We start from the raw sequence: 25,772 nt of genomic DNA on the forward strand, positions 1-25,772 counted from the left end.
TGGTTCTCACCCTGTGGTCCAGAGACCCCTGGGAAGCTACGATGTCGGCACACAACGATTCAAAGAAAAGTTATGATTTAAATCTTGAGTTAAGTCTTGGTGGTCCGCGGCCACGGTCCGTGGCCACAAAAGGTATTTAAAGAGAGTTGAGAACCACTGACCTAGAAAATTTAGTGTTGCCTACTATTAGATAAGAATAATTTTCCAAGATTAAAATAAACCCTCACCAACCAGTTTTAGAAAACACACTACACATCTCAAGTATTCTTAAAAATTCTCATTATAAACCCAAATATTCTGTATGTCAAGATGCTGTTGAAGAAGGAATAATTTCTGATTTAGGCACAGCTGCATATTATAAAAGAGCTCAAGCTAAAAGTAACTGAAAGTTCTCCCTGAGTACACTCAATTTATATAAGAAGTAGCAAGCTCTCAGTGAAATTTTCACATGGCCGCAATATACACTCAGAACTGAATAGAAAACCCCCTGTCCTGATTGCATGTCTAAAAAAGCATCACTAGAATATTGTAATTTTCTCTTTGGAGAAAACCAAAAATAACATGTCCTTCAATGTCCAGTACAACTTAATATTGGCAATATTCCCTACTGGCTAATGTATTCAATCAAGCATTTCCATCTTGTGATTGATTTTCTGGCTGAACAAGTAGAACAGTTCTGGATTTTCTTGCTTTATCACACATTTTATTTTTTTTGTAACATTTTGCCCTGATGAAGAGTTATGGAGAATTCAAAAACTTTTACATTTGTGCCATTTTTGGTGGCTTCCACCAAAGGATGGATGAATTTTGCAAACATAACCAAACATTTGCTCATAACAACTTGCCAAATAGGAAATATACATTAAAAAAAACATTAAACTGATAGCACAATAAAATAGACATGATTTTAGTATAATAAGTATTTTCTCTCTATCACTCAATACTATAAATTGGAATCATTCAATGAACTTGTTTCCTGTTAGGCTGTTCATCATACAATATGTAATGAACTTGTGGAAGGGGTCATTTTGGGTTACGAGACATTGTGGAGATGGCACTTAACATGAATTTTAAAAATGCAATAGGACCTGCACAGAATATATTGTACCTACAGAATTTCCAGTCACCCTTCTATTTAACTAGAATTCCAAGACTCCTTCCAAAGGACAGTTTGCATTAGAAGTTTTATATTTCCAATTAACCAGTCTTCCTTCCTATGTGTGGAAATTGGTACTGCTTTTTTGAGCCATGTAACAATTCAGACATGCACCAGGTGAACTTTTCAATGTTTTAACATCTTATTGCCTCCACTCTAGGTCTATTATGCAGATCCTTTGATTGCATTTGTGTGACCTGTATGATGCAGTGGCTCCTACTGCATCATACAGGTGGCTCAGTGGCTAAGATGCTGAGCTTGTCGATTGAAAGGTTGGCAGTTCAGTGTTCGAATCCCTAGTGTTGCATAACGGGGTGAGCTCCTGTTACTTGTCCCAGCTTCTGCCAACCTAGCAATTCGAAAGCATGTAAAAACTGCAAGTAGAAAAATAGGGACCACCTTTGGTGGGAAGGTTACAGTGCTCTGTGTGCCTTTGGTGTTTAGTCATGCTGGCCACATGATCACAGAGACGTCTTTGGACAGTGCTGACTCTTTGGCTTCGAAACGGAGATGAGCACCGCTCCCTAGAGTTGGGAATGACTAGCACATATGTGCGAGGGGAACCTTTACCTTCATGACTTTGTATGACATGTTAAGGAACTCACTACTAAATACTGATACTAGGGCTACCATGAGAGTGAAGGTGCTGTCAGAAGCTGGAAATAATAAAGATACCAGGAATTATATACAATGGCTCAGTTACAGCTAAAGGCTTTGATTCTGAGACATGGAAAGACAAGGATAGATATTATTTCCACCTTTGCTCACAACAATTTGTCTAATACTTTTATTTCTCCTCTTCTATATTGTTCATCCCAGGGGTGAAATGCTACTGGTTCAACAGCAGTGGCGGCGCGTAGTTCGGAAAACCGGTAGCGGCGGCAATGTGAGATTCTGCCCACCTGCCTGGACGTTGTTACTTCCTGGTTTTAACCAGGAAGTAACCTGTTTTTTACCCTCTGAGCATGGGCAGAGGGTCCAGAATCGCATGTGACACGCGCTTGCACACTTCTGAACAGGTAGGGAAGGTAAATAGATTTCACTCTGGTTCATCCTTTATTTTGTGACAATTCTCCAGAAAATTCACTACTATCACATTGCAATAAATAAAACGATGAAAGAATGGGAAAAAATAAGAAAGAAATATAATTTCTGCCATGATGTAAAAAAAAGAAACAAACCGAACACCTGATTTAGAAACTTACCAGCTCTTTTAATCCTCTTTCTTTCTTTCAGCTGATAGGGCTTGTGATCATGAGACAAAGGAATAGCATTTCCATCCTTATCGCACAAGACCCCCCTTGAATCTCCAACGTTGGCCACAGTGAGCTCTTTGTCGGACAGTAGAGCAATCAAACATGTTGTTCCTGAAAAGGCAAAGAGGAAGACCATTAAGACAACCGAGGGAAAAATCAGTACTGCTCCCTTCATATTCTTTTCCTGATCCACCTTATTTGCATTCAGAAGCCGTCAGGAATGGCAGCTGCATTTGTGTATGTACAAAATATCTAGTGCTAGGATGACAGACTGTTTCATGGCACTGATAAAATCTGACAGTCAAGTTCTTTTTTCCACAATATTTTTTTCTGTATCTGATATTTGGTTGGCATTTCATGGGCTGGCTCTCACCTAGCTTGTCATTCAGGAAACCTACAAGAAAAAAAAAATGGCCCCGTGCCCCAATGGTATACATACATTAATCCTTATTCCATTTGTTTTTCTCCCAATACAAACTACATGACAAGTGCAAAAACACTTGGTAAAACATACAAAGGGGAAGTGCATAGTAAATGTCACTGAAAAGCAGATTCTATATTACAAACCACAAGAGGACTATATTCCCAGTGATACACTGACTTTTGTCTTCTCCCACTGGGCAAGGATAAGAAGGGAAAAATCTCCTATTGATATATCCATTTGCTTGTAGCTGTACGTGATTGACAACAGCTTTAATAAAAGGATCCTAAAGGAAACTTCTGGCCATGGGTCTTAACTAAACAAGCCCTTCCCCCCATCTGCCTGCATAGTCATTGTCTTCAGTGACCATGTCGTACTTCTATTGGTTTCCATTCCATACTGTACTATTATTACTTCACTTGCATAATTTAATCATTTGTTCTGAAGCAGACTGCAAATTCAGTTTTTACAATTCAGATGAAAGTATCATGATTATGAGTGGTTACATTTTCACTGATAATTTCTTTGCATGTGTTACACCCTGTCATGAAAACTTTATTTTAAGGGCAGGTCTCACAAATGATTTATTACAATATTTACTGAACATGAGTAAAGATTGGTGGAGTTTTGACATTTATTCAATGTACGTACACACACATACATAAACAGGCCTGTTTTTGGGCTCTCTCCTGTAGGCCAAAAACGGGTGTGTTTTTGGTGAAAATGGGCATGTTTTTGGCAAAAACGGACTCATTTTTGGCAAAAACGGGGCCATTTTTGGTGAAAATAGGCCATGCGGAGCACTGCAGAGTACTTCTGGGGGCCTGAGAGGGTGAAAACATGATGCGCAGAGAGCTTGGGAGCCCAAAAATGGCCTGTTTTTGGTGAAAATGGGCCATGCAGAGCACTGTAGAGTGCTTCTGGGGGCCTGGGAGGGCAAAAACATTATGCATAGAGGACAAAAATTGTATTTTTCTTGTTTTCCTCCACTAAATTTAGGTACACACCCACACCCACAGGCGTGAGAGACGTGTTGGAGGGAGTCTTTCCGGCCGCCTTGAAAGAGGCGGTGGTGAGGCCCCTCCTCAAGAAGCCTTCCTTGGACCCGGCTGTTTTAGGTAATTATCGTCCAGTCTCCAACCTTCGCTTCGCGGCGAAGGTTGTAGAGAGTATGGTGGCATATCAGTTTCCCCTTCACCTGGAGGAAACTGTCTATCTGGACCCGTTCCAGTCCGGCTTCCGGCCCGGTTACAGCACTGAGACGGCTTTGGTCGCGTTGGTGGATGATCTCTGGAGGGCCAGGGATAGGGGTTATTCCTCTGCCCTGGTCCTATTAGACCTCTCAGCGGCTTTCGATACCATCGACCATGGTATCCTGCTGCGCCGGTTGGGGGGATTGGGAGTGGGAGGCACCGTTTATCGGTGGTTCTCCTCCTATCTCTCCGACCGGCCGCAGACGGTGTTGACGGGCAGAGGTCGACCCGCGGCGCCTCACTTGTGGGTGCCGCGGGGTCGATTCTCTCGCCTTTGTTCAACATCTATATGAAGCCGCTGGGTGAGATCATCAGTGGCTTCGTGTGAGGTACCAGCTGTCGCTGATGACACCCAGCTGTACTTTTCCACACGGGCCACCCCAATGAAGCCATCAAGTGCTGTCCCGGTGTCTGGAAGCCGTGCGGGTCTGGATGGGGAGGAACAGGCTCAAGCTCAATCCTCCAAGACGGAGTGGCTGTGGATGCCGGCATCCCGGTACAGTCAGCTGAGTCCGCGGCTGACTGTCGGGAGCGAGTCATTGGCCCCGATGGAGAGGGTGCGCAATTTGGGCGTTCTCCTGGATGAGCGGCTGTCTTTTGAAGACCATTTGACGGCCGTCTCCAGGAGAGCTTTCCACCAGGTTCGCCTGGTGCGCCAGTGCGCCTTTCTGAACCGGGATGCCTTGTGCACAGTCACTCACGCCCTTGTGACGTCTCGTCTGGACTACTGCAATGCTCTCTACATGGGGCTCCCTTGAGGGGCATCCGGAGGCTACAGTTAGTCAGAATGCAGCTGCGGGTGATTGAGGAGCCCTCGTGGCTCCCGAGTGACACCTATCCTCGTCGGCTGCACTGGCTACCTGTGGCCTTCGGGTGCGCTTCAAGGTGTTGGTGAATGTCTTTAAAGCGCTCCATGGCATAGGGCCGGGATACTTACGGGACCGCCTGCTGCTACCGAATACCTCTCACCGACCCGTGCGCTCTCACAGAGAGGGGCTCCTCAGGGTGCCGTCGGCGCGACAGTGTCGTCTGGCGGCGCCCAGGAAGGGCCTTCTCTGTGGGGCTCCGCCCTCTGGAACGAACTCCCCAGGACTTCGTCAACTTCCGGACCTCCGAACCTTTCGCCGCGAGCTTAAAACCTACTTATTCATCTGCGCTGGACTGGGTTAGTGTTTTAATGGGTTTTAATGGGTTTTTAGCTCTAAATTTTAATCCTGGCCAATTTTAATAAGTTTCTTAATTATATTTTAATTTGTATTTATTGTATTGTATTTTTACCTGGCTGTGAACCGCCCTGAGTCCTTCGGGAGAAGGGCGGTATACAAATTTAAATAATAAATAAAGAAAAAAAAAATACATTACACAGCCTTTTCTCTGAGGAAACATTTCACATTCTTAGAAATAAGGTGAATATACCAAGAGTAAAAAATTATGCCTGGTGTGCTGAAAACAAGCAGAAAAAGAAATGATGGTAATATGATTCTTTGGAAGGGTAGATACTGAAGCTGAAGCTCAAATAGTTTGGCCAACAAATGAGAAGAGAGGACTCATTGGAACAGACCCTGTTGTTGGGAAAGCCTGAAGGCAAAAGGAGAAGGGACAGCAGTGCATGATTTGGTTGGATAGTGTCATCTACACAGAGGACATGAGTCTGAGCATACTCCCAGAGACAGTGGAGGATGGGGGGAGGGGCTGGTGTGCTATGATCCGTGGGTTGTGAAGGGTCGCACATAACCTAGCAACTGAAAAACAATGATATCTCCAGGATTAGAGAAAATGTGTTTCTCCTTATGGATATGTCAACTCGCAAAGCATCCCTGGCCTGCTCTTAAGTTGCCATAGGCAAGGGGGATGGGAAAATGAACTCTGCAGCTGCGGGCGAGGCAGCAAAATAAAAGCACATTCTAGCTGTATCTCTGTCAAGGCCATCTCCGTGGTTCCCCACAGTGGCTGGAGGGGAGTGATCTCTACAACCTGCAAAATTGTTTGTTTGAGAATGTGACTGATGACACATCTTGGGGGGAGGGGGGAAAACAGGGGAAGCGCTGGAACATAAATTATGCGGGGTCAGAGTTGGCTTCACTTGGAACGTGCTGACATGAAACTCCTAATAACTAACTGGATTTCTTTTGAAGCTTGGCTCCGAGACTCATGATTTAATTAGGTCATTGGTCGTAACCCTGACAATATGATTATAGTAAAAAACTTGCCTTGCCAGAGCTTATCTGAGTCTGGCATTTTGTTCATCTCAGAGACCATCCAGATGTTTTTGGGCTGTTCACAAGTAAGATATGGAGATATAGCTTTTTGTCACCATTATTTCCCTGCAGCTAATATTTGAAGACAAGTTAACTAACTCCCAACCTGAGGTATGAATTTATCTGATCCTATTTAAGTCCATCCTAATTACTGATCATCACTATCCCTTGGGCTAATGAATTTCACAGCCTCATGTCTTGCATTGGAGGGCCCCTGACTGGCCTTTGTAGGAACTAAAAACAATTAATGGGTCTCTGAATCTCACCCAGCCTACTATTACTGCAAATGCAAACACATTCAAGCACGAAGTATAGCAATGAAGTCAGTTTACAGAGCCAAAAGGACCCTTATTCAGGGGTAAAATGTAAAATTTGTTACTACCGGTTCTGTGGTGGTGGGTAATGTGACTGGGTGGGCCAACTTTTTTTTTCTTTTAAAAGCATTTTTTCTACAACCTCTTTGGCCGAAAATGTTGTTAAAATGCTTTTAAAAGCCTCTGATGATCAGGCAACTCAGCTGGGATCGCCAGAGGAGCCTTTTAAAAGCATTTTTTCTACAACCTCTTCGGCCAAAGAGGTTGTAGAAAAAATGCTTTTAAAAGCCTCTGATGATCAGGCAACTCAGCTGGGATCGTCAGAGGAGTTTTAGCATTTTTCTACAACCTCTTCGGCCAAAGAGGTTGTAGAAAAAATGCTTTTAAAGGGTTCTGACGATCCCAGCTGAGTTGCCTGATTACCAGAACCTTTAAAAGCATTTTTTAAATAACCTCTTCAGCCGAAGAGGTTGTAGGAAAAATGCTTTTAAAAGCCCCTGATGATCCCAGCTGAGCTGCGCAATCCGCAAAGGCTTTTTTTTTACTTTTAAAAGCATTTTTTCGGCCAAAGGAAAAATGCTTTTAAAAGTAAAAAAGACACCCTCTGATGATCGCACTGGGCATGGGTGGGGGGGAAGGATTCTCCGAACCACTCAATGCCATCGCTACCGGATCAGGCGATCTGGTCTGAACTGGGAGCATTTCACCCCTGCCTTTACTTCTATTAGCAGAAAGCTATACTGATAGAAAGTCTGAAGTCTTTTTTTTCTTCTTCAAATTGTTTAAGGGTTTCTTTTACGAAGTAACAACACAATGTTTTAAAAAGTGGTTAAGTATTTCTAAGGAACAGAGCTGACATTTAACTTCTCCTATATGAGAACTGCTGAAATTAATTTACTTTTACATCACTGTAATTCATGTTCCAGTTTATTGCTTAAAGGTAAATAAAATTAATTTCATGCTTGCATTCTTTTTCCTTTTAAGTGAACCAGAGGAGTGCAAGGTAAATTTTCACCTCAGTTAGTTAATTTACATCTGATTATTCATAAGGTTGAGACAGCTGCCTTTGCATATAATAGAGTTCGGGGGGATTATAAGTTAAATTAAAGGGTATTAAGGTCCTTATTAATGTATACTAATAAAATGAGAGAATCATAATGGAAGAGCTAGTCCTAAAATTCTGGTGCCATTCCAGGTTGTAACGTGAAAGGGATGCCATTACAAGTTACACGCCATGTAAACTGCAACAGAGCTTAATATCGCCAAAACTCTGATGCACTTTCAACAACCAGCTTCAATGCAGAAATTGTCATCCACAAATTAAAAAAACAAAAAGTAGGATGGCTTTAGTTTACCTCATCTACAGGCATGTTAATCAGAAGGTCTTGAGGGAAAACATTTGTGTTGTTGGCTACATTGCTATGGATGCTCCTGAACAACCACACCTTTACAGGTAGTCCTTGATTTACGACCATTCAATGACCGTTTGAAGTTATAACAGTTCACAGAAGAAAGTGCTTACTCCTCACACTTACAAATTACTGCAGCGTCCTGAGGTCATGTGATCACCATTTGCAATCTTCTCAGGGAGCTTCCAACACGGGAAGTCAATGAGGAAGCTAGATTTGCTTAACAACTGTGGCAAAAAGGTTGTAAAATCAGGTGTGACTCACTTAATGCCCATATTACTTAGCAACAGAGGCTTTGATCGCAACTGTGGTCATTAATTGAGATTACCTTTAGGGATTTATGATAACACAAGGGTGCCCACTTATGGTGGTTTAAGGAAAATATGGGGTTGTTGTTGTTAGTTGCTAAGTCGTGTCCGATCCATCTTGACCCCATGGACAGTATTCCTCCAGGCCTTCCTGTCCTCTACCATCCTCTGGAGTCCATTTAAATTCATGCCTACTGCTTCAGTGACTCCATCCAGCCACCTCATTCTCTGTCGTCGCCTTCTTCTTTTGCCCTCAATCTTTCCCAGCATTAGGCTCTTCTCCGGTGAGTCCTTCTTTCTCATTAGGTGGCCAAAGTATTTCAATTTCATCTTCAGGATCTGGCCTTCTAAAGAGCAGTCAGGGTTGATCTCCTCTAGAACTGACCGGTTTGATCACCTTGCAGTCCAAGGGATTCGCAGGAGTCTTCTCCAGCACCAGAGTTCAAAGACTTCAATTCTTTGGCGCTCAGCCTTTCTATGGTCCAACTTTCACAGCCATACATTCCAACTGGGAAAATTATAGCCTTGACTATATACACTTTTGTTGGCAGGGTGATGTCTCTGCTTTTTAGTACGCTGTCTAGATTTGCTATAGCTTTCCTTCCCAGGAGCAAGTGTCTTTTAATTTCTTGGCTGCAGTCCCCACCTGCGGTGATCTTGGAGCCCAGGAAAATAAAATCTGTCACTACCTCCACTTCTTCCCCATCTATCTGCCAGGAATTGAGAGGGCTGGATGCCATGATCTTAGTTTTCTTAATGTTGAGTTTCAAGCCAACTTTTGCACTCTCCTTCTTCACCCACATCAGGAGGCTTTTTAGTTCCTCTTCGCTTTCTGCCATTAGAGGGTATCATCTGCATATCTGCCATATGGACTTAATTCCCTTCCCCTTGTTTTTGCTATGCATTTATTGTACAATATACAGAACATCTTCTTCATAGGTTTATTCAGCCTCTGTTTCTCTATGACAATATACTTTAGTGTGATATCTGTGCATCTCTCTCTTTAGGGTTGGAAAAGCAAGGGGACGAATTCTCTCAAGTCACATATTTAGTATATGGATTTAATGGAACAGTTTTGATGCCCACTTTTTAATCACAGAAAGAGAACAGCTGTTTGAATAAGCCCATGACTCAGCCAAATATATTTAAACATAACTTAAAAACTGAACAGACCACTCCTTATAAATCTGCAACATTTAGAAATCATCTAGGCTAAAGACCAATCAGAAATCAGCACACCCCAATTGTAAAGACAAGATCCAAGTCTATCTTTGCTAAATTGACTGTGGTCTGCATAATGCCAGCCACAGTTCCTGGCAAGACATCAGGTTGCCTAGATAATGAGCCACTAAATCCTGAAGCCCAACACTGCCCAGCTAAACCATTATATAGTTCAACATGTTTGGCTTACATCTATTGTCCTAGGTAGAAAATCTTGACGAAGTTAGGTCCTTCTAGCTACAACTAAATATTTATGTATCTATCAACATTCTCTGAATCTGTTGCAATTGCAGTTTTCAGAATTCCTAGCCAGCAAGAAGGTGGCATACTGGCAAATGTTGACATAGACCATAGTAACATTTTTAAAAATTTAAAAAATTTGTAATTTTGCTCCCGATCACAGTCATTTGAGGGCTGGCAGCTGTATTATGCTACTTTATTGTCACATATTGCCCTGGAGATGGAAGATTTCAATTAGCCTAACAGCAAAGGAAAAGTTTATACATCCCTTGCTTCAGAACTACAATTTTGCCACTTCCCTTTGTTTCTAGATTGTTCAATCGCAATAGGAAATTTGGCCTTAAATACCATATATCACAATTGCTAGGCCATGGATATTGGTTTAGATGATACCAAGTGTATGACTGCAGTTTTTCATATTTCAGTCTATTAGGGCTACGAGCTAGGCTGCAAAAATCTGGATGCCTACTAAATATTATTGTTTTCTGATATCTTTGCTACCATCTATTAGTCTTCTGGAATTTTGTATCCAAGACTTAAAAATCCTAGTATTTGTTTGAAAAGCTTAGGAGTGTCAAACTTGTTGGCACCTGGACAAGTAAATTTGATGAGATACTGAAAAAAAAACTATTTGTTAAATTCGTTTGCTACCTATCTCACCATGGGGGCTACTTTAGATGGCTTACAACAATAAAAAAGAAGAAATGAAAAGAATGTAAATAGAACAGAGGTAAGGTATTAAAACAATAAAATAAACAATGAAAAAGAACACAACAAGAATAAAACAATATGACTATGAAAAAGAAGGATGAATGGGTGGAGAAAATACTCAAAAAAGGCAATGACAAGTATTATTGCCAAGAAAACTATACAGACGTGTCTAGGAATGAAACTTGAGTTAAGATTTTATATCAGTGTATACAGTCTTGAAGCCTAGTACTCTTATACTATTAATGTCTTCTTAATCTGCATTCTCTTTACTTTCAGGTTTTTTTTAAAATATCCAGAAAAATCTTGTCAAAATATAGAGAAATACCACCTCATGATATTCCAGAAAAATATGCAGGCTAATTAAAACTGGTATTTATGGGAACTTTTTTTCTATTTACCTCAACTGCCTCCCCAAAAATATTTAATTTTAATACTGAACCCATTTTTTTGCATTTGTACAATACAGGTAGTCCTCAATTGGAACAGTTCATGACTTATGACCATTTTTCACAGTTATGACCTTTACAGCATCCTCATGAATGATTATGTCATCAAAATTCAGATGCTTGGCAAATGGTTCATAGTTATGACCATTACTGTGTCCCAAGGCCATGTGATCACCTTTTGCGACCTTCTGATAAACAAAGGGCCGTGGTGGCTCAGGCTGTAAGATAGCCTGTTATTAAAACACAGCTGCCTGCAATTACTGCAGGTTCTAGTCCCACCAGGCCCAAAGCCTTCCATCCTTTATAAGGTAGGTAAAATGAGGACCCAGATTGTTGGGGGGGCCATAAGTTGACTTTGTAAATATACAAATAGAATGAGACTATTGCCTTACACACTGTAAGCCGCCCTGAGTCTTCAGAGAAGGGCGGGATATAAATGTAAATAAATAAATAAAAAAGTAAACGGAGAAACCAGATTCACTTAACAACCGATTTATTAACTTATCAACTGCAGTGATTCACTTAACAACTGTAACAAGAAAGGTTGTAAATGGGCAAAACTCACTTAACAAATGTCTCACTTAGAACAGTTGGGCTCAACTGGGGTCATAAGTCAAGGACTACCTGTGCACTACTTCATAAGATACAGATAGGGTCTACCTTCTGAACTTGCTAAGGCACAAAACCCAACCAACTAAAATTAACACTAACCGAACACAAAATGTATCATTTTTACATAGCTACTATCTGACCTATTTATGTATAAAGCTCTTTACTTTTTAATGTAAGAATAAGTTTATTTTTATTTCTTTGCTCTTATGTACAACAGAAAAAAATACAACACTGGGATAACAATTTCCAGTTTGATTTATGAAAATGGTGAAGCCACTGACTGCAACTGGCAGCCTGCCAACGTGTGAAGAAGCAAACCTATTTTGCTTTGTCTTCACTGCTGTCTACTGTGATTTAATCCACTTAACCTTGTATAGGGGAAAAAAGGTTACCCTTCTCAGTTGTCTCCACATTTGATATAAGTGTCCAATAGATAATTCTAAAGATAAAACGTGCTGAAATTGAGAATACAATCCCCAAAAAGTGCATAGCAAATGGTTGTAGAAACTTATGGAAAAGAAGCCATTAGAAATTTCAATCAAATCATAGGCTAGCTAGCTACTAAGGAAAGGAACATTAAAAGAACAACACTCTAGATTAGTGTAACTCAACCTTAGCAACTTTAAGCGTGGACTTTATTTGAATCGAAGTCCACACCTCTTAAAGTTGCCAAGGTTGAGAAACACTGTTCTAGATCAAGAAAATGCCTTGTGAACTTATATAGGTTTAGAATGCATTTTTTCCATACACACTGTATACGTGTAATTGTGTATGAATATATGTGAATGTAGAAATGTGTGTATCTTTTTTCTATAAAAAGTTTTTTTTATTTTATAACATTTAAACATTCATTTTTTAGTTAATGTGTATAATACATCTCTATATTTACATTTACAACGGTTGTAAATGGACCACAGTTACATGAAATTACTATTATAGTAGGCTTCAAAATTAGGAAGTACAGCCTCTTACGTAGAATGAAGTTATAAACAGCAAGATAAAGACAATAGAGCTGAGCGGCAGCATCTAATACCTGGGACCAGACATCTCCAATTTTATTAATTTAATTATCAATCAATTAATTGTATTGTATTTATTTATTTTAGATTTTTTAATCACACCTTTATTACTTTTAGAAATAACTCAAGGTGGTGAGCATACATAATACTCCTCTAATCTCCTATTTTCCCGAGAACAACCTTATGAGGTAGGTTGAGGTAAGAGAGGGACTGGCCTAAAGTCACCTAGCCAGCCTTCATGTGGGACTAGAACTCCCAATTTCTCACTTTTGAACCTGGTGCCCTTACTACATCACCAAATTGGTATATTATTATTATTATTTAAAATATTGATTTGCAGTGATTATATTCCTGTATGTCAATCTATATCCCCCTCTGCCCAAATCCTAAATTTACCTGGTAAAGGAAAAATACTGTACTGATTTTCTAAAAGCTAGATGCTTTTGTTGTTATGGCAACAAAGACTCCATAAATTACTATGATCAATTGAATGCCAACCGCCTGAAATTACAAAGAGGGCTTTTCCAGTTTAAGTCTTTCTTTTTTGTGCTGTTGCTCAGAAATTGTCTTTTTAATTAGCAAGAATGTACAATGAGGAGGAAGAGATGGGGAAGGAAAATGTATTACTCAGGCCTGGGAAGGGAAAAAAAAAACAAAAACCTAAGCTAAGAGTATTGCCAAGTTGTGCCATCTAAAGACTGAAGTCAGCTGCTACCAAATTAAGGTATTCTCTTTTCAATTTAAATTCAGCATCTTTGTGCAGTCAGGTCTTATAAATATAATGGGACTTGGTCCTGATTTTGTGCTAGTCTCCACAGTGTATATAGAGTCAAAAGAAGCCTAATTAGTTGAGCTTTTGAACTGGTAAATTCCATGAATATCACATGAATTTTCCCCCATCTATATGAAGAATGGGTCTTTACTTTTTCCACTAGTACCTACAGTTCCTTGTTACATTAAAATCTGAGGAACGCTGATTAAATTAAACCAAATGTAGAGAACCTTACAAGGTAATGACTTACTTATTTCTTGCGGAAGTACAACCCTGATCAATTTCCACTCTTAGTGATACAAGCTAGGACAAAATTAGTTCAGCAACACAGGCAGAAGACATTGATTTGTCATCCTAGGTTGGGATCTTTGAAGTTATCCTTTAAACTATCAATCAACCTGTACCCTAAGAAAGCAATACTCCCTCTCTCCTAATAGGTTGGTCTGGCTGACCGATTGCTGGTTCAGCAAGGAGCCTCTGATCACCATCATTCATTACGTCTTCTTCCTCAGGACAAAGCCAGCAAAGCTGGTTGAGGAATTCTGGGAGTTGAAGTCCACAAGTCTTAAAGTTATCAAAGTTGGAGACCCCTGCTCTATAGTCCTCTTCCTCAGTCCTAGAAGCTTGTGGCAGCTGCTTTTTATTTAGAACTCCACATGCATCAGTAACAGAGAGGCTGTGGAATCTTTTTTGAAATTCAAGGGAATAAAAGTTCTTCTTTATATCTGTAGCATGAGTTTCTATTTCTACACACACACACACGCACCAGCCCCAATATATCTTTCTTCTCTTTTCTGAGCTGGCTTCTTGAGCTACTGTCTTTCCAGAAGCTCCTCCTATTTCTCATTCAAGAATAACCTGAGGAGTGGAGATTATAGTCTCTAGTCTCCTTATCTTGTGCTTTAGGGAGGCAACTGGCTTTTACTTTTAAGGCATATAGTCTTTGTTGGCTCCAGGGAAGAGTGACAGGTTCCTCTGATGAACAGAAGAAACTCTTCTCATGCTTGCCTTCCCTGTTAATTCACTTAATTAGCACATTTTTCTGGAGAAAATAGGCCTCCTGAAATTGGCTCAACAAGGTCAGCAACAGGCAGAATTCCAATCATACACAATGGGGAATCGGCTGTAATCAGCAATACAATAGGCTGTAATCAGGTAATCAGCTGCAATAGAGAAATACCCAACACAACAACAGAGTTTGCAGTTTTCACCTTCTTGCCACTTTTACTTTCTGTTTTTCCTCCTCCTCCTCCTCTTCCTCCTCCTCCTCCTCCTCCTCAATTGAGCCCTGTTGTCAAATTCCTATTTACTCTTCTGTTTACTTGTTTAGTTGACTGCAAATGTTGCAGAATGCAGAAACAGAATGCAAGAATCGGAGGATTTGGAGAACCTGCAATTGGACTAGATAAAATGCAATAGTGCAGGAATGGAAGTTTTGCAAAAAGCATTTATTGCATCAAATTGTTTCAAGTAATGTAAATGGAAACAGCACCATGCGTAGGACAATATCTGAATGAAATAAGACTACATACTGGGAAACACAAAACAGAGAAGTGCTATCTTGTCAGACGGGACATCTGCAGTGATTATGGAACAGAAGGTGAGTTACTAACAAAAAATATACAGGTTAAATTTAGAAAATTAAAGAATAAGTGTGCCAGCAAGATATATCCTGAAAAACACGTAATCAGAATATAACGCCAATGTATGGAACAGGTTTATAGTACAATTAATTTAGGCAAAAGTAGAAAGAAATAAGAAACATCAACCTGAAAGTATTCCAAAAAATTTCAAAGAGGAAAAGATCAAAAGGCTTTCAGAATAAGCTAATGTGATAGACAAAGAAGCATAAGTACCAGAAGAATACATGAGTCAGTAGAGACCTTCAACATCAGATAAAAAAGGACAAAATAAATAAATATATATTCACGGGTATTGTCGTGACCCACTCCTTCTCTGACGGCCGGGTCGGGGAAGTATCAAGTATCAAGCGTGGCTGCAAAGCCTCTGCAGCTTTGCCAAAGTTCTGTCAGAGTTCTCAGGGCAGGCAGGAGACCAGGATGTGACTTCAGCAATCCAAGTTAGACTTTGCCTGATTCAAAGAATGCCAGAAAGCAGATCCTTTATATAGGCCATGGAGTGTGGCTCCATGACTCAGCACTTATCCAGGCCTGCCCCTCCCTTCCTTTTGCTGACGTCGCCTCTCCACTCTCCGGAAGCGTGGGTCCCTCCAGCCTCCAGCTGCCGGTAATTCCAGCTCGTGACTGGCTTCACACTCCCCAGGCTCACATGCTGTGGGGGAGGGGCCCAGCTGCTCCGTTTGTCCAGGCATGGTGCCAGGACTGGGGGCTGGAGGCATGTCAGGCCATTCGTCTTGCTCGGTCTGTCCGGGCATGGTGCCAGGACTGGGGGCTGGAGGCATGCCAGGACATTCTTCTGCACTATCAGTGTCTGGCAGGAGACGAGAGGGGCCCAGCTGCGGAGAGGGGGGCGAGCGAGGCACAACAGGTATATGTATGCAGGTTTTGGTATGTTCGGGTCTTTTCCCGTGTAAGATTGAAAGTATTTAGGCAACGTTTCGATGAGATCTCACTCATCATCTTCAGGCTGGAGTTTTTTGGCTTTGTTCGTATGTGAGCATTTGTTCTTTTGCTCACATAAGAACAAAGCCAAAAAAACTCCAGCCTGAAATTGATGAGTGAGATCTCATCAAAACGTTGCCTAAATACTTTCAATCTTACACGGAAAAGACCCGAACATATCAAAACCTGCATACACACACACCCACACCCCCATTAAGAAAAACAACAAGTGAATAAATATAGCAAGGAAAAGAAAAGGAAAATCAGAAAAACCAGAGAATGTTATAGATATGGGGTGTCAAACTCGATTTCACTGAGGGATGCATCAGTGTTGTTTTTGACTTCGGGGGAGCTGGGGTAGGCATGGCCAGCTCAACGTCACTCGTGTTGGAGATGCCTGTGGTGGCCGGAACACTTTGCCAGAAAAAAAACGGGCTCCCGAGCTCCATTTTTGGCTGTGACAGCCTCTTGCAACCCTCTGCCAGCCCCACCAGAGCTCCATTTTCACTGGCAGAAGCACCGCGGGCCGGTCCTTTGCTATTTCCAGGGTGGTCCTGCAGGCCAGATTTAAGCACCCCTGTTATAGATAAACTAGGACTAGGACTATTAATGGAATAGTTTTCTTATAAGTATAGTAAATGGAAACACTATACTGAAACCCTTTACAAATGGAATTGCATTTGTGGAAAGAGAATATATTAAGGAACTGACTCCATTAGAAAGTGTAATATGACAGGCAATAGGACAGCTGTCAAAAAGAAAAATATTAGATGCAAATGAAGTGTCTTATTTAAAGGTAAAAGAACAGAGGCTGTTAAAGTGCTAACGGTTTCAGATGGACAAATTGAAAGAAGACTATGTGAGCTAAAGTCTGGAACATTTTATTTTATTTCAGTGACAGCATAACTATGAAAGCTGGGAAGTGAGAAAGAGCAAAAGGAAGAAGAAGCAAGAACATGAGATAACACAATGTGATAAATGTTATCCACCACTGTTTCTTCAATGGAAATAATGTCGAAAGAATAGTTCTCATTGAATTATGAAATTGTTCTGAAGAGAGTTGTCCTGCAGTAAGTTGGTCGTGGTAGGTTGGTCGTGGCAAGATGGCCATGGTGAGTTGGCCACAGTGAGATGACTATGGCAAAATGACTGCAGTGAGATGTCCCATTCTGTTGAAAGTGCCTAGCATCTACTTCTACAATATAATTTTCATAAAGATTCTCGTTAATTTTATTTAGTGAATTACAACTCTTTCACAGTTGGGAGGTATGGATTACAGTTCCCATAAGGTAATCACTGGTTATGTTGATTGGATTGGGTGAGTTTTGCAGATGATAACTTCTGGCTAACAACATGCTGGAGAAAGATGCCCTCACTCTCTCATACACATGTATAATTTTCTTTCTTTCTTTCTTTCATTATTTTTATAAATATCTCATGGTGGTGAACATATCCAACATATCTTTCTTCTCTTATTCTCCCCACAACAACAACAACCCTGTGAGGTGAATTGGGCTGAGAGAGAGGGACTGGCCCCAGGTCACCCAGCTAGGTTTCATGGCCAAGGCAGGATTTGAACTCACAGTCTCTTGCTTTTTAGCATGGTGCCTTAACCACTAGGACAAACTGGCATTCCCAGAATATATATGAAAAGGCATATATTGGCTGAATATAACTCTGCATTGGCGACAGGAAAGGCATCTGGCCAGTAAACACTCAGCTCCATTCAGTTGCCCAGATTCCACCCTGAAAGGGATTATGGGGTCACTAAAAGAAGTTGATATATTGGCTCTTCCAGTAAATGTCTTCTGGTTGTGCATACTCTTTCCTTTGCAACCACTCTTTAAAAAAAGTGTAAACATGATTGGGTAGATAATTTAAAAATCTTGCCAAAAGAGAGAGAGAGATGAATGCCCTCAAATCTAAATGTGTTTAAAGGAAAAAAATGGTAATCTTCCTTTTGAAACAAAAAAATCTGAACCCATCTATTCTGAGATCCACATAAAATAAAAAGAAAAACATACATTTGTTTTTTGCCTACCTGCCTTTTATTGCTTCTTTCACTCTTCAAATGCCTGCAGACTGGGAAAGATACCATGATAATGATTTTTCTTCCCCTGGTTGGCAAAAGCTGAATATTAATTACCATTGCTAACTGTGTAAGTAATACTTCCAGCTACACTGCCATCTTTTGCTATCATTACACTGTTTCAAAACGCCTGTGGTGATTCTGCATAATTCATTTCCCTCTTCTGGTCTGACTTCTGAGCACTGCAAATGAGAAGCTAATAAAAAATGAGAGTTAATCTGTACAGTGCTACAAGAGGAAGAACTGCTTGACTTTTTAATTCTGCTTCTTTGAAGATAGTATCATGGACATTGAATATTTGCAATGGAAATTGTGCAAGAAGTTTAATCATGCCTACATCCTTAGCTCACCGATGATCAAAAGGGACAGGCTGGACCATGCCGACAGAGAGACAAGAGAAACAGAAAGTGGGAGTCAAATTCCATTAAAATGAAAGGGAGGCCAAGGGGTCAACTTGCATGTTGAACGAAAAAAATTAAAAACCCACGAAATATCAAAAGGTTAAGGAAGGAATGTGGATACATGTGGATTTATATTTGCCAGTCTAAAATGAAAAGCAAAAACTTAACGGGAAGGGGTACTAATTTATGGTCAAAGACACATTCTGAGGAGATTGGGAAGAATTATCTATCATAGGGCAATAAGGAACACAAAGATATTTCAGGAACAGACAAGAGTTTTCCAAGCCAGCAGTGACTGCTTTGAAAAACTAACTGAGCATGTTGTTGTTAGTTGCGAAGTCGTGTCCGACCCATCGCAACCCCATGGAAAACGTTCCTCCAGGCCTTCCTGTCCTCTACCATCCTCTGGAGTCCATTTAAGCTCATGCCTACTGCTTCAGTGACTCCATCCAGCCACCTCATTCTCTGCCGTCCCATTCTTCTTTTGCCCTCAATCTTTCCCAGCATTAGGCTCTACTCCAGTGAATCCTTCCTTCTCATTAGGTGGCCAAAGTATTTCAGTTTCATCTTCAGGATCTGCCTTCTAAAGAGCAGCCAGGGTTGATCTCCTCTAGGACTGACCGGTTTGATCACCTTGCAGTCCAAGGGACTCGCAGGAGTCTTCTCCAGCACCAAAGACTTCAATTCTTTGGCGCTCAGCCTTTCTCATGGTCCAACTGAGCATAAAGACGTAATTCTTCCTTTCCCCATTTCTGGTATTTAGAAGAATAATACATCTGGATGTTTTATCTGGAAATCATGCAAGATGCCAGTGACAGGCTTATTTATGAGGGAGGCCTGAGTTCATTTGGACGCAAAATGAGTTAATATGTATTCTCTGCAGTTGTCTAAATCTGTGAAATTGTTTTTTGGTTTTAAAACCAACACACATACACACACACACACACACACACACACACACACACCCCAAGTACATACACATTAAAAAAAACACACCTCCTGATGAGATATTTTTATGGGAGAAGAAACCAAGTTATCCTTCCAGCAGCCAGCATAACAACAAATGAACTAGAAGAGGGCAAATGAACTATTAAGGAGGGGAAAAGAAGCCAGTTATTTGTGAACCTTTCTCAGTGTACCAACCTATTCTCTTTTCTTAGCTTAGCATATTGTGTGAGTTAAGATACTAGAGTGGACTATCTTTTGACAGCCAGATTCACATTAGCACTTCTAGGATCTTGGTCTGATGCCATTTTTTTTTTGGTTCTTCAGGTCTGGAGATTCAAGTCCTATTTTTAAAACTCATCTTAAATACATTTTAGGACTCAAACAAACTTTTTCTTATGATTCTTGTAGAGAAATAACCTTTGTATTTTTAGCAACTGGGTTGGAAAGAGTCCAGGAACTGTAAAAAGAAGATTTGGAAACTACACATTACCTTGGACCTCAAATTTGTTTTACATTTTACGATGAAAAATTAATCCAGCTGTATCTTAAACACAAAACTATGATGAATCAAACTATGGCCAGATATTTATTTACTTACAGTATTTGTTGGCCACCCCAATTGGTTTAAAACTTTGTGTGGTGAACAAGAAAGCATGAGTGTAAAGTTAATCAAGTCAAGTTAGTCAAAACGTGGCCAAAGTTTTCAGATAGGAATGGCTTCAAAGGAAATGGTATATTATTAGATTAAACAATATGTAGAAACTAGTTGAAGAGGCAGTACAAGAGAAACAAAAACAGATCTTTAGCTGAAATAAATTATTACAAGAAACACATCATCTTCCCAAGCCACAAATTATTAGAGATCAGCTTGCCACAGAATTATGCTGGTGGGCATAATAGGACGTTTGTTTGTTCACCGCCTATTATTTCACAATTACACAATCTAATAACCTAAGTTAGCACATTAGCTTATAAACTGATATTACGAAGAGGAAATTAGTACTGGCTCAAGTGATTCATAACTCTGGAGAGAATGTAGTTTGCTTTCATAGGAATTTGACTGGACTGACATCTGGTTTTGAAAAAAGGGAAGAAAATAAAACATATACATATTTCCAGAAACTAAATATATGCACATCTCATGATTGCTTCCTGATTATTACTTAGCTGCTAAGTAGGAGAAGTGCAAAAATAGCCCCCTTCAAACTGTTGACCATATCTCCTCAAAACATAATGGAGGATTGATTAAACAACAAGACTGTAGATATATGTAATTTGGGACAGAGGGAAAGAGGCGTGTGAGAGAAATGGAATGAAGTGTCTTCATGGAGGGCATGACTAGCTGGTTGGAATTGAGTATACAATACAGAAACTCTATTCCAACCAGCTAGTCATACCCTCCATGAAGATACTCCATTCCATTTCTCTCACATGCCTCTTTCCTTCTTACAGATTAAAACACTTCCTTTCTGGCAAAGGCCGGTAGCTCTTGCAGAAAATTCAGTTATTGGTACCATTCTGAAGCTACAAGAGAAAAACAGCGTCATCTGCAAATATGAAATGCAGTTAGAAATTAGTTTTTAGTTTTAAATGTGGAGGCAATCAATGGTTTGAGAAAGATACAGGTTTCTCCATTTTGGCAAACTATAGTTTGTCTGAACTCTGGGAACTCTAGGAAATTATGAGAAGACAAAAAAGCCACTTGTAAACTGGCCCCGATTCCTGAACTTAGGGCCTCATTATCTGAGGGACCACCTATTTCAATATGAAATTTTGTGGACACTGACAACTGCCCCACCCTTGAAATAAGTCATTATTTCTCAAAATCTACTTGCAGGACACATGGGAGAAGGACTTCTCTTATTAAACCTAAGCAAGGGAATGTGCTTTATCTTTCCATTTTTAGAAAAGAAGTCAAGATCTTCCACCAGTGACTTTTAAGAGATTCTTGTTAGCTGCTTGGGACAAAGGAGATACATAAAATCATACAAATGACTCACCTGAACTATATTCAGGCATTAGCATCAATATATGAGAGTTTGAACTTGAGTTGAGGACTGAACAATGAATGAGGGTCATGTCCTTGTACCTGCTTATCGCAACTGCTGCCTTTGACACTGAGCAAGATTCTGAAGTAAAACATTACTTGTGTTCACTTGCACTTCACTACTACTACCCATATTATCTGGAGACTGCCTTGCATTGAGCAAAGAGCTATATTTGGATTTAAGCAAATATAATTGCAGTGCCCATTTAGGTCTCCCAACAAAATTAAAGAAGTTCAGGAAGAAAAAGGTGGAGGATGAATGAAATGTAAGAAATACAGTAAAAGATCAACATGTGAAGGGCCATTTCCTATTGAATTCGGAGTCCTCCTGTGATTAAGAAAACACTTGAATGGAGCAAAAGCTCTTAGCTAAAAGAACTAAAGTTAGACCACACAGTCGAAATCTAGATCTCTATTGTGAACCTTAATGAGGGCAAGCGGTTAGTCAATAGGTTTGGTTGAAGGAAGAATACATAGACATTTATACGTTGCATGAAATAAGAATAGGCTATGTGACAGCCAATTAAAAGAGACCAAGGTAAGAATGTCAACAGTATTACCAAATACACATTTCCTTTGTATGTAAAATATATCTAATAGAACAGAATATTACGTAGCTTAGGGCTGAACTGTGGAGTCCTTGGTTCCAGACATTTCAATACCCAAGTAAGTAGGTAACAACAACAAGCACTGATGATGTTATCTAGTTAAGTAATGAAATATCTGCAAGCAAACAACCAAGATCATAGAGCACCAAGGACTCCAATATTGTTGTGTCTTCGGCTCCCGAGCCTGACCTCTTGGCAGACAGTGACTCAGAGAGTGAGGGGGAAGAGCCAACAGGGCTTCCCTCTGCAGGACCTTCCTCTCTGGCTCCGCTCCAGGTTCCAGAGGCAGGCAGGTGGAGGAGATGACGAGGACTCTTTTTCCCGCACCTTCCCCCTCCCAGGAAACGCCTCAAGACTCAGCTGCTGAGAATCAGTCCTGGTTAAATCCCAGGCATCACAGAAAGGAGAGGCGGGAACAATAAAAGAAGGGGTGGGGCAGGCCTAGAGAGTGCTGAGTCACGGAGCCACACCCCACAGGGTATAAAAGCAGGAAGGGCTGCTCTATAGCTTCTTGTGACGGACAAAAACTGACTCTTGGAAACTTTGGCTGCAATATTTCGAGACTAAGAATTTGGCTTATGGATTTCTGTTTATTTCTGTACTCTTGGTTGCTCCAGCAACGAACTGCAGTTATGTTGGCTTCTGAGGAGATTATTATTATTATTATTATTATTTATTAGATTTTTATACCGCCCTTCTCCCGAAGGACTCAGGGCGGTGTACAGCCAAGAATAAAACTCAATATATATACAATTAAAACCAGAAGTTAAAAGAAAGCAAATTACAGAAAAAAGGCCGACCTTAAAATTTAAAAATTTAAAAACCCTAAAATAGTAAAAACCCAATTTAAAATAGTAAAACTATTATGCCAGTCCCGCTTGAATAAATAAGTGTGTTTTTAGCTCACGGCGAAAGGTCCGAAGATCAGGCACTTGGCGTAAGCCAGGGGGAAGTTCGTTCCAGAGCGTCGGAGCTCCAACAGAGAAGGCTCTGCTCCTGGGGGCCGCCAGCCGACACTGTTTGGCATATGGCACCCTGAGAAGACCCTCTCTGTGAGAGCGTACGGGTCGGTGGGAGGCATAAGGTAACAGCAGGCGGTCTCGTAAGTACCCGGGTCATAAACCATGGAGCGCTTTAAAGGTGGTAACCAAAATCTTGAAGCGCACCCGAAAGACCACAGGAGGCCAGTGCAGACTGCGCAGCAGTGGTGTTACGTGGGAGCCACGAGTGGCTCCCGTTACTACTCGCGCAGCCGCATTCTGGATTAACTGCAGCCTCCGGGTGCACCTCAAGGGCAGCCCCATGTAGAGAGCATTGCAATAATCCAACCGAGACGTGACCAGAGCGTGAGTGACCGTGCATAAGGCATCCCGGTCAAGGAAGGGACGCAACTGGCGAACCAAGCAAACTTGGTAAAAGGCCCTCCTGGAGAAGGCCGCCAGATGTTCATCAAACGACAGCCCTCTATCCAAGAGGACGCCCAAGTCGCGTACCACCTCCTTTGGGGCCAATAACTCGCCCCCAACAGTCAGCTGTGGGTGCAGCTGACTGTACTGGGGTGCCGGCATCCACAGCCACTCCGTCTTGGAGGGATTGAGCTTGAGTCTGTTTCTCCCCATCCAGACCCGTACGGCTTCCAAACACCGGGACAGCACTTCGATAGCTTCGTTGGGGTGGTCCGGGGTGGAAAAGTACAGCTGAGTATTGTCAGCGTACAGATGATAACTCACCCCGAAACCACTGATGACCTCCCCCAGCGGCTTCATATAGATGTTGAACAGGAGAGGTGAGAGAATCGACCCCTGAGGCACCCCACAAGTGAGGCGCCTCGCGGACGACCTCTGCCCCCGTCAACACCATCTGCAACCGGTCAGAGAGATAGGAGGAGAACCACCGGTAAACGGTGCCTCCCACTCCCAATCCCTCCAACCGGCGCAGCAGGATACCATGGTCGATCTGAGAGATCTAATAGGACCAAGGCAGAGGAGCAACCCCTATCACTGGCCCTCCAGAGGTCATCCACCAACGCGACCAAAGCCGTCTCCGTACTATACCCGGGTCGGAAGCCGGACTGGAACGGGTCTAGATAGACAGCTTCATTCAGGTACTGGGGAAGCTGCCATGCAACCACACTCTCTACAACCTTCGCCACAAAGCCAAGGTTGGAGACTGGACGGTAATTCCCCAAAATAGCTGGGTCCAGGGAAGGCTTCTTGAGGAGGGGTCTCACCACCGCCTCTTTCAAGGCGGCGGGGAAAACCCCTTCCAACAGAGAAGCATTTATAATCCCCTGGAGCCAGCCTCGTGTCACTTCCTGAGTAGCCAGCACTAGCCAGGAAGGACACGGGTCCAGTAAACATGTAGTTGCATGCAACCTCCCCAGCAACCTGTCCACGTCCTCGAGAGCCACAGAATCAAACTCATCCCAAATAACCTCGACAAGACGCGTCTCCGTCATCTCGGCTGGATCATCGCAATTTTGGTCCAAACTATCCCGAAGCTGAACGATTTTATCGTATAGATAACCGTTAAACTCCTCAGCTCATCCTTGTAAAGGGTCATCCCGTCCCTCCTGATGAAGGAGGGAACGGGTCACCCGAAACAAGGCGGCCGGGCGGTTATCTGCCGATGCAATGAGGGTGGAAACGTATGAACGTTTCGCCTCCCTCATTGCCACTAGGTAGGTCTTAGTAAAAGACCTCACTAGTGTCCGATCAGCCTCGGAACGGCTAGACCTCCAAGTGCTCTCTAGGCATCTTCTCCGGCGTTTCATCTCTCTCACCTCCTCGGAGAACCAGGGAGCCAATTGAGATCGACGCCGGGTCAGAGGCCGCAAAGGCACGACACGGTCCAAAGCCCCAGCCGCGGCCCATTCCCAGGCCGCAAGTAGTTCTTCAGTCGTGCCGTGGATAAGATCCTCAGGGAACGGCCCAAGCTCCGTCCGGAACCTCTCCGGGTCCATTAGGCGCCTGGGATGGAACCAGCGCATTGGCTCCATCTCCCTGCGGTGGTGAGCGGTGGTCCGAAAGTCTAGGCGAGATAAGAGAATTTGACAGGCAATCGCAGGTTCGTTGCCAGAACTGATATCTGTCGCAGGAATAAATTGCTGGCAGATATAGTCAGCTTGCGTGTCTTCTTGGTTGTGGTTGGTGGGGGGACTGAACAAATATAGTATCTAACTTGAATTCATTCAAGCTAAATGAATGACAGCTCAGATGTATTTGAATTGCTTTTATACAGACTAATAAATACAAACACCCCTATCTCACTTAAGTTTAACAGATTAATAGAGTTGGAAGGGACATTATACGTCATCTAGTCCAACCCCCTCTCCCGCCCAAGCAGGACACCCTACACCATTTCTCACAGATGGCACTCCAGTCTCTTCTTGAAAGTCTCCAGTGTTGAAGCTCCCACAACTTCTGAAGGCAAGCTTTTCCATTGGTTGATTGTTCTCAGTGTCAGAAAATTCCTTCTTATTTCTAGGTTGAATCTCTTCTTGATCAGTTTCCATCCATTATTCCTTGTCTGGACTTCAGGTCCTTTGGAAAATAGGTTGACCCCCTCCTCTCTTTGATAGCCCCTCAATTATTGGAACATTGTGATCATGTCTCCCCTAGTCCTTCTCTTCACTAAACTAGCCATGCCCAATTCTTGTAACCGTTCTTCATATGTTTTAGCCTCCAGTCCCCTAATCATCC

The 25,772-nt window shown here is 41.8% G+C and overlaps 1 protein-coding gene across 5 annotated transcripts in view; it reads right to left on the bottom strand.

The window, feature by feature from the left end:
* The window catches only part of PPM1L (protein phosphatase, Mg2+/Mn2+ dependent 1L), a 227,584-nt gene that overhangs the window by 13,832 nt on the left and 187,980 nt on the right, over positions 1-25,772 (bottom strand). For all 5 annotated transcript variants that reach the window (XM_058189275.1, XM_058189276.1, XM_058189277.1 and 2 more), the window contains one exon: positions 2,362-2,523. In XM_058189275.1, the coding sequence (XP_058045258.1) occupies positions 2,362-2,523 (162 nt within the window). The remainder of the gene's footprint in view (positions 1-2,361; positions 2,524-25,772) is intronic.

The sequence above is a fragment of the Ahaetulla prasina genome, chromosome 6 (assembly GCF_028640845.1).
Source record: "Ahaetulla prasina isolate Xishuangbanna chromosome 6, ASM2864084v1, whole genome shotgun sequence".
Classification (NCBI taxonomy): domain Eukaryota; kingdom Metazoa; phylum Chordata; class Lepidosauria; order Squamata; family Colubridae; genus Ahaetulla; species Ahaetulla prasina.